General features: G+C 44.1%; 1 protein-coding gene across 1 annotated transcript in view; it reads left to right on the forward strand.

Moving 5' to 3' along the window:
- Positions 1-15,095, forward strand: part of LOC147751482 (cadherin-related family member 4-like) — an 866,423-nt gene that overhangs the window by 390,894 nt on the left and 460,434 nt on the right. The window contains exon 10 of the mRNA XM_086938604.1: positions 12,197-12,307. Within this exon, the coding sequence (XP_086794730.1) occupies positions 12,197-12,307 (111 nt within the window). The remainder of the gene's footprint in view (positions 1-12,196; positions 12,308-15,095) is intronic.

Here is a 15,095-nt window from a genome sequence, read left to right on the forward strand (position 1 = left end):
CTCTATAGTTGTCAATTCACTTTACTGCACTCCAATCAACCTTTTTAAAAAAAACAATTCCCGAAACCTTTAACATAATTCGAAATATTGGCACAACTACGCAGTGTTGTTTTGTTTTATTGGTATTTTGTTTTAATTGTTTTATCTCTTTCCAATGAGATATCACGCAACATTTAGTCCATTGATGAACCGCGTACACTCATGGGGCACTTCCGGTTGAACTAACTATTGAGTGCAACCCTTTTGGGGTGCGCTCTAGTGTTTACCAGCCCGGACACTAGCGCTCCACATCATACGGTCACGCGATGACGTGCATATGCATTCATCCGTCCAAGCCGCTCCCACTGAACTCTCCTCAAAACAACACCGGTTACTGCTACGGGTATTGTAGCAATCCAGAGGAGACCGGAGCAGGTGTTGACAACTGGCAACTAGCCTTGACGAAGTAAGTTTTTCCTTTTATTTTCAGGGTGCGGTAAAAGACTTGGCAAGATATAAGCTATCACACCATTTCTGGAGAAGTGTGGCTCAGTGGTTAGAGGCGGCAGACCCAGATGCTAGGATCGACCGTGGACCAGGGTTCGATTCCCCGCCTCAGCGGGTCTCGGGCTCAAAATTCCACGGCCTCGACAATTCTCGCTCCGGTGCCTACTCGACTCACGGGGTCTCACTCTGCAACTCTGGGCAATAGCTTGCTTAATCTCCACAAGTGCCCCTCGCGGCGGGATGCCTGGCTTTCACCCTGTGGACACCCTGCCGGGGCCTCTCACAGGGGAATACCAGGATGGGTTCCCTAAGCAAGCGCCAGGATGCCCTTTGGGTGACAGGTTGCGCTATATAAGTACACCTACATTTACATTTACATTTACATATCTCTGACTCAACGCTGACTGCTGCCCAGTAGATACATAATGCATTCTCATTATTTTCTCTACAGTATGTGACTACAGGTGTTCGCCCCTCCCGGGATCTGTAATAGCTAAAAGAAACACATAGCCTGTGTAATTAGGCTTTATGTGACATCAAAATAGATTCATTTGCACATAACAATCGTACATGTGCACATTCAACAACAATTGTTGATATGCATCAATAGTTCATGCTAGCTGCCATGTCCCACAAAAACAATGGCTTAGCCACATTCTTTTAAGCATACAACCCCAACGCTTAGACATGTGAATGAACATGCCACAAAATCGCAAACTCGACTAGACATGCATGCCTGCACAAAACCATAATGCATGATCTAGCACACAGTAGATGTGTTTTGCATGTCCCCAAAATAGAGTACATTTTAATAATTTATTTGACACCAAAACAACAAAAAATCCAACCAGAAGAACCAGAATTCTGAATTTTTACAGTTTAGGGTAAAAATTTGCACTTAAATGATCAACCTGTTACCTGCGGACATGAGACCGGATCAAAGTCAAACAATATGGTCGACCGCAATTGAGCGAGAGTCATATACAAGAAGTGAAGAATTACAAAAAGAGGCGGTGTTTAAAGAGATGGTGAGCGCTCATGTAAAATTTACACTTAGTTGTTCTGTTTCTGAACAATTACCACCCACAAAGTACAGCCGTGCTCACAGAAAGGGAGAGTAAACACCCAATCCCTCCAAAAGCTCAACACAAAGTTGAAAACACTATTCACAGTTTTCTGTTGCACAGGCTAAAACACATTCTAAAGGAGTACATTCCATTAAACATATAAAGACACATGAAATGTATATTCGTCTTTTGTCTTTAATCCTTTTATTCTTTTTCTTTCTCTTCCACTCCCTTGTGCCAACGCGTTTCGACGTATGCAGGTATAACCCTTACGACTTCCTCAGGGCTGGAAGCAATACATAAAACTGTGTTACATATACAATAAGGCAAATATATATCCTTAAGCCCAATCAATGCACCAATTTGAGTGTGGGGATTACTAGAATATGTGCACCATACATGAGTATAGGTAATAACAGAAATGTATACAAGAAGTGGATTGGACCCGGTCGGTGCTAACCTTCGGGCTTAGTATGAATTGTTCTGAGAAGGTAAAGTTCAGAGGGCAAGGCTACGTTCAGACTTAGTTTCTTTTTTGAAGTTGAAACTCTCTAGCGTGACAAAGCTGTAAGGATGTAACCGACAAGAGTTCCACCCAGTTGGATACCCCTTTGAAGAAGGACTGCCGAGTAAGATTTTTTGCTACAAAGATGAATGTAGCGGGAGCTGCTGCGAGGTCAGGCCAATGGGCAATGCATCTTTGATAGATAGACAAGCAGGTTGGTCCTGGTCTCCTCTCGGTACTCAGAGCAGTTTTTAGCCAAAAGATTCCTAAATCGTTAAGGGGCTGCACCAAAGCCGTCCAAAGTCCTCCTGCCTGATTTCAAGTTTTTTACTTGCAGGCATATGGTCTTTTTGCTGTTCCCATGGTGGTGCCAGAAAAACAGGCACCTTAATGGAAACAGCAAAGATTTTCCAGCACGGCATGCACGGTGACATCAATGCCAAGCTTTAACTGGGGGTGATATCTGACAGGGGAGGACAAGTTGTGTCCCACCGGCATGCATCTTCATTGAAGGAGGGGCATGGGGGCCATATTGTTCCTCCACCACCAGCCTTTTCATTGCGGGGAGCCTGCCATGAAATATCTAGCTTTGGTGGAACTCATAATATGCTCAGTGGGACTGTGACAGTCCCGCTCAGCATGTTACATTAGGCCTCAGCCCCGCCACTGCCAGGAAACATCGGTTCCCTGGTGCAAGCAGTGGTCCACCGCTGGTAAGACTTTGAATCTGGCAGATAGTGGAAAGCCACTACTGCGTCGCTGAGAGTGTGGCAGCCGGAAGACCCCCACTTCGAAATAGACCCCTATGTTTTGGATTTTGGCTATCCAGGTACATTACCACCACAACCAAGGACCTGGGACAGGAGGGGCACACATGGGGGTTAGGACCAGGTGTGGGCTTAAGATGGTTGGAACCTTTTCTGTCCCTGAGGTTCTGATCAGGAGGCTGGCCAAATAGCTCTTGGACTCCCTCTGCAGTAGCAACTGGCTTTAGGGCAGCGTGCAGGGCGGGTGTGGTAGCAGAGGTAGGGGAGGTGGCTCAGCGAGAAAGAAAGAAGAACTTACCTGCCGCCTGCAGCCAACCGAATCACCATTTTCTGCTCCTCCTGTGGCTCCACTACAGTCAGAGGCTTCCAACCTTCACTGTGGCCAATCCTGAAGCTGCTCTCATGCATGAAAGAAGCTTCTGGATTTGCCTGAGTGCCCTCGACTTGCACGCCCTGTGAGACTGGGAACCTCTGCCTGCTGTCTCCAACCCAGCATCGCAGCTCAGGTGGAAAATAGCTCAGCTCTCATGTGCGTTTGGCTGGCCTGAGACAGCCAGCAAAACTAACATGTGCACTGATAGCAGTGCCTACCACTCCCCCTTGTGACTGCCCTGCAATGACTCAGCTGCCGGAATACGGCACTTAGAAGTTGAAACTTAAAATGGTAATAAACCTGTTTTATTATTGTTTTATTTTCAACTTTTGAATATGCTGGCAGGGGTGGGGGCGATGCTCCTCTGCCATAGCGGAAGAGCCTTCACTGTCACTATGGTAGCCTGGGGTTCAGGGAGTGGTACAGGGATTAAGTAGGAGGGCAGGCCTCTGAAGATTCAATGCAGAATCCACACGGCAAAGTCCTTAAAGGCACAGCAAAGCAGTCTTGTGGAGTACAAATCAGGCCAAAGCACCGGGCAGTCGAGAGTGAACAGAAGTGTGTGTCGGAGGGTCCTATGCCTAATGCCCTCTTTGAAGTTGGAGAAGTTTCTAGTGATTTCCCTTTGAAATACTTGACATTTCCATCTTCCTCTGTTCTGGCTCCAAGCTGGCTGCATGAACAATACATGACTGTCAAGTCCTTTTTAGAAAATGCAGAGCACTTCCTATTTGGATGGAAGTGGGACTGTGACCAGTTCCCCCATCCTGCCAGTTAGTGGCCCATCCAGGCACACCTAATCATTCTTTTGCATGGATACTCACAAACATTTTCGGAGGAGCCACAAAGTACTGTCTGTGGCATACTTAAAGGTAGCACCAATTCCAACAGCGCTATGGTCGTGGTGATGAAAAGTGGGAGTAGAGAGAGGTGAGCAGGTGCATGGTGCTCACAACAAACTGAGTCTTCAAATGAGTTCTTTCAGCCTCCACCACTCTATTCTCATGCACCAAGAATTCAAGATAAAGCATTAACTTTGATTGGAAAACCTGAGAGGGAAAGAGATACTCATCTGGGGGTTGAATTGCAACATGTGAAACCAGAAAACCTGGGATTTGTCCTGCCTTCCCCGTTTGACAAAATTGTGTGATCCTTGGCAATTGTTTAATTTCACTTTCCCTTCTTTTTCTTCATTGCCACACATGAGAGCTCCTTGAAATACATGACTTCAAGATTTGTGCTGTACAAAACCTTCCCTTGGGTTTTATTTAATAAACTATAATGTTGATCCAATTATATAGCAACTGAGGCCACAAATAAGGTGTACCTGACAAATTACTTGTCTCTTGTGGTTCACAATTGGCATTGTTTTTATAATGGGGGTGGCATGAATGTTTCAAAGTTTATGTTTGAAAACTATCACATCTAATAAATGCCTCTCCATGCAGTGATGTAATCTAATCCACTAAGGTAAAACGCTCATTCATGCTAATAACATACACTTTTTTTACGTTTACAGAGAGTTTATCATGTCTTTAACCCCTTCCATGCTGGTGACGAACCCCAGCCGTCACGCTCTACGGCGCTCGTGTGCTGACAACGGCTGGGGTTCGTCACAGCCCGCCCTGTTCTTTTTTGTTTACCGCACAGCGGCGGAAACGGCCCAGCATGGAAGGGGTTAGATTTTTAGTGCAAGATGTCTTTAAAACATTAAAACTAAAGGTGTTACTAAAGATAAGTTCTCTAGAACACCTTCCTTGCTTCCTTACCATTACTTTAGTTAACGTGTAAATAAAGTAGGCCTGTTTTACCTCTTTCTGAATGTTCCTGCTCTCTCAAGTGAACAGCAACCTAGTGCTGCTGTTCACCAATGAGCTGCAATTAAAAATCAGGAAGGCTGTACTTTGAGAATCCCGCCTCTATTGTGTGGCTATCTGGGAGGAATAAACAAAGTCCATCTACACCTAATCATGTGACCTAGGACAGGCTGCAGGCAACAAATAGGGCAGGAAAATGTTAACTTTGTAAAAGTGGGGGGCGTCGCCAAGCCGCCGACTGTAATGGCCACGCTGGCTTGAAGCTCCGCTCCAGACCCTGCCGGAAAAGCCCTTCCAGGTGGCACCGTTGGAACAGATGGGATGCTCTGTGCTGTAGGAGGGATTAGGGATGCTACCGACAGAGTGTGTGCCATAAAGATTGCGGGAGGTGCAGTCCGGCACCATCAGAAGTACGAAGTGCGCTGCGCAGCTTGCCCCTCGTTGTGGAGCCAGGGACTGGATTATGCAGGCTAGTCGTTGTCGAGGTGTCACTGTGGGCGGAGCCGGGGTCCAACTTTGAATCATCCATGGGTGAGTGACTGCGGCGGGGGTACCTCAGTTGTTACAGACATGTGTTGAGGGTCCGTGGCAGATCCCCAGAGGCCCGGAGGTGACAGGGGCCTCGTGTGAGCCTGGGGGTCGGCCATTCAGCATTGTGCTGCGGGACCCACATGATGTCCCTCCTGTGTCCTGCCCCCGGCTGCACTCACTTGATGCTGTGCTGTACCACACACTCTTTTTTGTACTTGGTTGTCTCAACTGCCCCGTGCATTAAGCCATTGCCCTACACACATTCAAGGCACCGGACAATGCGGATATGTGTAGCGCTCGCTACATAGATGAGGGAGATGCCTATAGCTGGCCCCAGGCCACAGGGTGATTAACCGACAGGCCGCCCACCACCTTGGAATCATTAGGGGCCCAACCACAATGAGAAAATGACATTGGGAGCCCTGAATGCAATTATGGCACAAACCTCTGGCTGTGACTGTGGTGCCTGAGTGCTTGAGGCGGCAACGGTGGAGCTGCGGTGGTGCAGGGAGTATGGGCCCACTTTGGAAAGAAATGCCTGCCTGTGGCTGTAGTGCCACCACGGATACCTTGAGCTGTGCAGCCCTTTAAAATTGTTAAATCCTGGCTGCATGTGCACATATTCAGAGTTATAGCCCTACGTCCCCCAAACAAACAAACCCACGTTGGAAATAAATGACTGCCTGAGGCCGTAGTGCCACTAAGTGTCCCTTGTGCTGTGCAGTCCTGAGCAGTCGGTATATCTGGGCTACGTGTGCACTTATACAGAGGTGTAGCCCTGGGTCAACCGAACAATAGTAGTGTGTGCTACAGCAAGTGTTGGAAACTGGCATGGGTCGTAAAGACCCCAAACATACCACCCTCTCCTTCGAAAATTCTGGTACCAGTATGACTGCGCAGAGGGCTGACATGGCGGAAAGTGGAACCGGCCGGTTCAGATGCCATGTTACAGGAACTTAGGGCTGGATTCAGGGCGTTGGACACCTGCTTCTATGCACTCGATAAAAGGTTAGAGTCTCTATGGGCTAGGCTCGATCGGCATGAAGGGCGGTTTTAATATGGCTAAAGGCAGGATTTCCGATTTAGAAGATGGTGCCGCCCAAAACGACTACGAAGTTAGACAGAATGGAAAGGCTCCTCAAGGTGGTTGTTGTTAAAAACGAAGATTTGGAGGCGAGAGGGCAACGTAACAACATTCTCATTGTGGGGTGCCGGAGTCCACCAATACCGGGCACCTAGACCGGTTTGTAGAAACTCTCCTCACAGATCTATTTGGGAGCAAGGCCTTCACCACTACGTTTGTGGTAGAACGTGTGCATCATACATTGGGGCCGCGTCCAAATCCAGGCTGCCCACCACAACCAATCTTAGCCCGCCTGCTCAATTTCAGGGACAGGGGCACTGCTTTACGTGTGGCAAGGGAGAAGGGGCAGCTGAACTGGCAGGGTTCCACTATATCGCTGTACCCGGACTTCACGGCAATGGTACAGGAAGTATGATGCAAATATGTGGGCATGAAGGCACATCTCCGGAAGCTAGGCCTTTGATATGGGATGCTTTACCCCGCAAGATTGAAGGTGGACGTGGATGGCGGCTCGAGAATATTTGATTCTCCACAGTATGCCCAGGAGTTCCGTCAAAAACTCTCTAAGTTGGATAGAACGTGCGGATCACCATCGCCGCATCAATCGCAAAATATACCGGGCTCATGGGCCAGCGCAGATCTATTTACCGGCAACTAAACCTTCGAGTTGTTGACTCTACCCCATGAGGTACCAGTATCTGAGTGAACACTCACCTGCCTGTTATGGTTACTCCCACTAGTTAAGGGTCCTTCCCTTTTTCCCTTTTCTTTTTGCCTTATTGCAATGCCACCAGGGAAGAAGTACATTACTGTAAGCAGGCACTAGTGTGCCAAGTAGATGCACCTGTTTAGTTTAATGCAATATCATAATGGTTCTATTTTGGATCTTGGTTTGATTTTGTTTACATAGATTGTTGCATGTGGAAAAGTACTCCCACTGAAGTTGGGAAGAGGGTATTGGAGGGGGAGGAGGGATATGGTGTGCATAGACAGAAATGCAGAACATGGCTTATTGCTAATTTACAGTTACAGAATATTAAACAGCAGTTGGGTCTTATCAGGCCGCACAGACAAATTATAGATTATGGCTAAGAGGATGCAGGCTGAAGCTAAGGTGACAATATTTTCCTGGAATGTTAGAGGTTTGAACAACACCCGTACATGTAAACAGATGACGACCTACCTACAGCGCCACCAGGTGGACGTTGCCGTTATACAATTAGATATAGCAGTTAAAACACCATTGGCGGCGTCATGGGGGGCTCACAAGTATTTTGCTGGATATAGCTTGTATGCGCTTGGGGTAACAATTTTGATTCACAAGAGGGTACTGTTTGAGGAAATAGAGGTATGCCGGGATCCAGGTGGGCGCTACTTGATGGTTAAGGGTTGCATGCTTGAAGGCTCTGTGCTTTTCGCAAACATGTATGCACCAAATGTTGAGGATCCTGGGTTTTTTGACACTGTGTATACAAACATTGCGCGCATGAGAGCAGACCACATTTGTATGGGTGGGGACTTCAACCTGTTATTTATTTATAATGTTTTATATAGCGCAAACATGACCCACAGGGGTATCAGAGCGCTTTACAGTACACTGTTATCACACATTATACATACAATCCGAAATCGTAAACAATACAAAAGAGACATTGGTGTCTAAATATAATCGGTGGCAAATAGTCATCAGTGATAGACCATTTTGTGCTATTAAGATTACAGAGAGCTCTGAGAGCAAACCTCCAGATTTCACATTATTGACAGGGGTTATAAAATATGGAGATGGTAACCACCTCATGGCCAAGATGTATAAAGCAGTGATTTACATGCTCCCTTGCCGTGACGTGGGTGTGAGGGCTGCTTTGGTACGCAACCTTGGTCACACTATCACACATATGCAATGTGACTGGTACTGTACTCAGATCCGCAGGGTATCCTCCTACCATCGGCACAAGTTGCTTCATTTTAAATTCCTTATATGCTTATATGTCACCCGGGCAAATGCACCCCATAGATCCCTCTTACCCTAACACGTGCCCAAGAGTTGTCAGCCCGGATACCGATTTTGCGCACAAGACTTGGACGTGTTCCATGCTAGTGACCTATTGACAAATAGTACATGTGGAGCTTTCCCATATGGTCGAGATGGTGGTCACTCCATCACCCCTCTGGGCACTATTGGGTTATACACATAGCCTTCCTAAATCTAAACAAAGCTTTGTTGCCATAGCGCTCCTGATTGTGAAGTGCAAAATTGCCCTTGGCTGGGGTAGTAAACATGCCCCCACCTTGCAGGGTTGGTTACGCAGTATGACGTACTGCAACACCACAAGCAAAATGTACGCACAACTGCAACCACCAGCTGCACGACCAGTTGATAATTGGCAACCTTTCCAAGATTAATTATCGTTGACAAGGGGAGGGGCAGATGCTGCAACAAAATCCCAACATAGTGGTGCAGGCGTAATAGATATGGGGACACACGGCACTGCCACACCTCCACATAATCCATACACCTGCTGTTGCCGTACACATCAGGGCACACATTGTATTAGTCACTCTGTACCTTCTTCTCTGCATAGCTGTTAATGTAACCAGACCTGGCATTGTGTTCTACATCATTTTTTTTCTATGCGACAAATTGTGTCATGCAATGAATTTTTGGGTTGAAATGCCATGTACAGTGTACCTTTGTAACTTTTTGTTATCCTTTTTTGGATTTTGAATAAAACTTTAAAAAAAAAAATTAAACTTTTTAAAAATGACATTTTCTAAATTGTAACTTAAAATCCAATTTTACCAATAAAGAGGATTTTAAATAATGTCTAAGGCACCAAACATGAAATGTTCACCTGTTCCCAATCGAACGTCAGCACCTACTAAATGTAATAAGGCCACTCAATGTTATACTAAGGAAGAGGTAGGCCCCACAGTAGTGAAAAACTAAATTAGGAGGTTTTCACTACCAGGAATGTAAAACTTAAATGTGCATGTCCATCTCCTTAATTACAATACAACCTGTCCTATGAGCAATCTAGGGGGTGCCTCATTGCAATTAAAGGATAGTTTAAGGGTTGGAAAGGGGGTTTTATTGCCAAGTCAAATTAGCAATTAAAAAATGCATTCGGGCTGCAATGGCAGGAATGGCATATGGTTTCAGGATCTACCTAAGTAGGTGGCACATTTGGTGATGCAGGCCCACGTGTAGCATTTAATTTACAGAACCTGGGTATATGGTATACCACTCTACACGGGACCTATAAGTAAATCAGAAATGCCAACCAGGTGTAATCCAATTTTATCATGCTTAAAGGGGAAACACACACACGTTCGCACTGGTTAGCAGTTGTAATGTGCACATACTCCTAAAGCCAACAAAAACAAATTCCAACAAAGAGGGGAGGGTAAGTTAAAAAGATTCAAGGAAAACCACCCTAAGGCTTACAGGTCCAACAATGTGCCTCCTGTTAGTCCTGGCCTCCTTGGTGTGGCATTCCTCCAAACATTTTGCCTTCACTCCTCCAAATTTGCTGAATTATTTTGTATTGGCAATAGGAATATGGTACTACAGTGCTTGTGCTCTCTCTTTCAAACATGGTATAATTGCCTTACACCTGATTGGCACATTCTATTTACTTGTAAGCACCTAGTATATGGTACTACCTGTACGCTGTGCCCATAAATAAATGCTACTAGTGCCACCCACTAAAGTAGCTAACATATCTCCAGTCTGCCACTGTAGCTTATAGTGCGATTTTAAAACTGCCAACTCGACCTGGCGAAATAAACATTTTGTCTGGTCTAAACCTTCCTTTTTGATAAATAAAAGCCACCCCTAATGTAGGTTCTAAAATACCATATGGCACAGTACATTGTATTATAAAGACGAACATATGTTACAAGTTGTTCATGTCTTGTTGGTGGAAAACTCCTAAATTTGTTTTTCAGTACCGCAAGGCCTGTCTCCTCCATTAGATAACACTGGGTTAAATGATTGCATTTAAAAAGTGCTAAGATGTGATTGGGAAATGGTGGGACAGTCAAGTTTGAACTCAAATTAATTTTCAGTAAAGTTTGATTTTAGAAAGCTTGCATTTTTTTGTCCAAACCATTTTGTTCCTTCTGCCTGCTTCCTGTGTCCTGAGCTGATACCAATGTTTTTACAATGCCTGTGTAAACATGTAATCGTGCCACCCTTCCGGCTCCCAGGAATTGCATCAATAGAAATGAACTCACAAAATAGTCTTGAGAGCTGTACACACCTCTCAAAATATGATAATACCATAAGGACCCAATACTGGTGAGCTGTTTCGTTTTTGGATTGACTTCACTATCCTAAGATGCCATCGTGCTAATCTTTTCTGGGTTAGCACTGGAATAATACCACCTCTTAACATAACCCTCTGCTAAGAAAGTATAATTAATACCAGTAAAAGTTACGTGTTATCTGTAAAATAGTACACTCATGTTTTGGATCTATTATTTGCAGTTTTACTGCTTACTGGACCATTAGATATTGGGTGCTGTAGCCTCCAAGAGCATCCTCCCAAAATTTGTTTTGAACTAGAATCTTCCTACAGTGCATCAGGGAATGACTGTTTGGTTTCATAGATTTGTGAGTATCAAGACACTGATCTTCATATTTCTCTCTAAGAAACTGTTTTAGCACTCACCTCAATTTTTTTTTGCAAAAAGCAATCACTGTCAAACCCTTTTTTCTTTTTTTTTGAACTCTCTCAAATGCGTTCTATAAGCCATACTGTACGTTTGCAACTGATTTACCAGAGTGCAATTCGAGTTTCCATGGCTACTAATAGAAAGTGGAAAGCCTTGTGATATATGGTCTAAGCTCGGGTTCAATAATGACTCCAGGGGCCGTATTATGTATAAGGTACACTTCCCCAGTTTGTACTAAGGTGCTTCTTTCAAAAGGCGTGCTGGGCACGAACTGGGAAAGTGCGCCCTGTTATGCGGAATGTGCTGCCCCCAGGGCAGCTATGAATTTGTGCTGCGCTAGGGGTAACGCATACAAGTGAAATACAGAACAACTGCTCTAAGGGTTAGTGTGGTTGGCCTAGATAGACTGTGAGGCCTCATCCTACCATTTAGACCAAGCAACCCACAAATCTAGAATTGGTTAGTCAGCAGTGGCTCACAAACATTATCCGATGACATATCCACACATGAGTATAGGTGGTTATAAGAGCTGACATTAATAGATCATAATTGTTCATATGTTTCCCATATGCTAGACTTTAACTCCCCAGACACTATTAATGGCATAATCCAAAAGTTGCAATTAGATAAAATGAACTATCTTCAAACGAGGGAAAATAATGAGGCTCATCAATATTAGCGTACTAGGATCATGTGTACCAATTCCCTATGAAGTTAGTACAAAAATAAATGAGTATTGAAAAAGAATAATACATGTGTGCATCTGCAGTATGACAAACTGTATAAAGTTGTTATTTGTATTGTTGCCAGGATAGTTTTTTTCTAATTATATTGATTTGCTGTTTGCTTTCTATTGTTACCTAGTGAATTTTGTGTTTCTTTTTTTCAGTTTAAGTTACTAAACTCATCGCCCAATACAAAAGTATTCTTTAATTTGAATGAAGATACTGGTGTGATTAGTACAACTGATGTTGCGCTGGATTATGAAACAGACCCTAAGGTAAAACATAAATGAACATGTAATTTATTTTTAGATTTCGCTTTCCAATGAAAATGAAAATCTTCCTATCAAAACTAAGAAATACTTGGCCAGGGTGTCCATGAGTGTGTTAGTTTATTTATATGTCCTGTACACAATATTACAGTGCAGCAAAAGTATGCAGCCTTTTGCATGCTATATCTTTCATGGACTAGAAAGATGTCATAGTGGCGAGCAACAGGTTCATGGAGACTGGTGGAAAGTCTGAAGAGCAATTGTGGCTCCTTGCTAGAAACAGAGCCAATCAGACTAACTATTTTACTCGCTAGAAACAGACACAACATTGGGTAGGAGAGCGAACCTCATTTATCAAATTGGGACTGCATGTTCTATTTCGATATGAAGTTGTGAGCAATATCTTAGTGTGTCTATTTTGTGCAAAAGGAACACTGTGTAAGACAGTGGATTATGTTTTTGGGGTGAGTGGTCACTTACATCAACAAATAATAACTAACTTAAAAAAAGAAACAAAATTCACCTGATCTCAACCGCTTATATTTATGCAATCGAGCAGACAGATTTAACTTGGGGCAATGTGTAAAGTATTTACCAATAACGTCAAAACATCAAACAATAAAAGTCTAAAACCAAATGAGAAGAACAGAGTGCATTTTAATTAAAAGCATGACGTCAACATGACAAAAATACAATAAGAGGAACAGGGAATATGAGTTTTTAAAGTTTAAAATGGAAATAGCAACAAAAAGCTCTAATCACAATTATTGTCTATGGTGGCAGTAGACTGAGACCTAAGTGCATTTTGAAGCAGATCACGATAGATACTGCGGTCAGATACATCAAGTGGGACGGCTCAGTCAAGGATTTTACCTTTGGAATAGGTCTACAAAATGGAGGAAAAGTCTTCCAGAGGATCAAGGTAGAAGTGCTTTTTGAGCCTTTGGGCTCTCAAGTTTGTCACTTTGGGTTTAGTCTCTGAATTGGAGGTCCTTTCCTATTAATGAGGGAGGCAGTAGGCTGAATCCAACGTGGACTTCACAAGGTCAAATATCTTCTTGGAGAGGATCCGCTGAAATAGGTTTGCTGCTGCAGAGAAGCTCCACGACAAACCTGGCACTTCGGCCCAATGAAAACGTCTCTCTTGGTTGGTTCCAGTCCCCAAATTATTTCAGGTGTAAGTCCCTTCCATACTTCCTGTCTGTCCTACAGAAAACATTCCCACATTGCATCTTCTTACTCAAACTCAAGATGGGGTAACTCATCCCCCCTTGAGCAGAATCTTTGTGTGCATCCAGAGGTATGGCAAGGGAAATGACCAGCCTCCATCCCTGTATCTACTCCAAACTGGTTTTGGGGAAAGCTTCCCTACCACTTTGTTTGCAGCCAACCTAGCTAGTGGAGACGCAGGAAGCAGGCTTGCCTTTCTCCAGCTCTAACTTTATATTACCTTGTGAAAGGAAAAGCCTCACATTCACCCATTTCAATGTAATGAAGTTCATGGGCCCAATACCAACTGTTCTAGATGAATGGGAAAGAAAACGCCAACTCTTACCTAAGCAATTGACAGCAAAAAGGCAAGGGCCATTGTCTCCGTAGTGGGATCAATGTTTACAACTCTTTCTCAGAGAGGCACTGGCAGGCTAGTTGTTTCAGGGTAGTGGTATTTAGACTAACACGCGCACACACGAAAAATATAACTGTCTAAAATGTACTTTTCTCTCATATTTAATAAAAATCCCACTTCAACAATGAATTGGGTTTTCATTAAATATAAAAAATAGATGTGGAATGACTACACTTGTTGTTTCTTGTCAAAGTTACGCATTAAAGATATAGCCCTGGCAGTAAAAATAGCATTTGGGGGCATACTTTGATTTTACACAAGTTCCACTTTTAAATATCAGACATCCTACATTGTGAGCAATAAGGTGTACTTATGGGTGACTTATACATATTCAAAATCAGGGAAATTCACCTGTCTGAAAAATTTGTTTTGACAGGTTTGACAGCAGGGATGTAGACTGCTGCAGTCAGGCTACACATAGTTAGCCTGAAACAATGTTTGATAGGCCAACTCTATGGATTACACAGTAGGTTGTGCAGTCCACAGGTGGCATATAACTTCCAGGTATTTTCTTCATTATTTAATAGAGACTTGTAGATACATTAAATATGTCAATCAGGAATGTGCCAATTTAACTATGTTTAAAAGGGAGCACAGGCACTTTACTTCTGCGTAGAAAGGGTAACATGTACAAAGTTTTAAGTCCATTAAAACAGAAAGGGCAAGAAATAGGAGGAAATCTGCTTCTCCTAAGAATTTTACTTGAGGAAAACACCCTTCCCCTGCACCTTCAACAATTCCAGGTGTGTCTCACATTCACATGCAAGCATGAATAGTCACATTACACGAGAAACTGAGCTCATTTTGTTTATTTTTGTTTCAATCTATCATATAGGAGAAGTGTGGCTCAATGGTTAGAGGAAGCATACCCGGAAGCTGAGGTCAGACCCGGGACCAGGGTTCAATTCCCGACGCGGCAGGGTCTGAGCCCAAGTGTCCACGGACTCGATAATTCTCACTTCGGTGCCTACTCGAATCACAGGTTCACACTCTGCAACTCTGGGCAATAGCTTGCTTAATCTTCACTACGGCCCCCCGCGGCGGGATGCCTGGCTTTCACCTTGGGGATGCCCAGTACGGGTTATCTCACAGGGAAAAGCCAGGACAGGTTCCCAATGCAAGCGCCGGGACACCCCGTTGGGGTAGCCGTGCGCTATATAAGATACA

This window comes from Lissotriton vulgaris, chromosome 1_1, assembly GCF_964263255.1.
Source record: "Lissotriton vulgaris chromosome 1_1, aLisVul1.2, whole genome shotgun sequence".
In the NCBI taxonomy this organism is placed as follows: Eukaryota; Metazoa; Chordata; class Amphibia; order Caudata; family Salamandridae; genus Lissotriton; species Lissotriton vulgaris.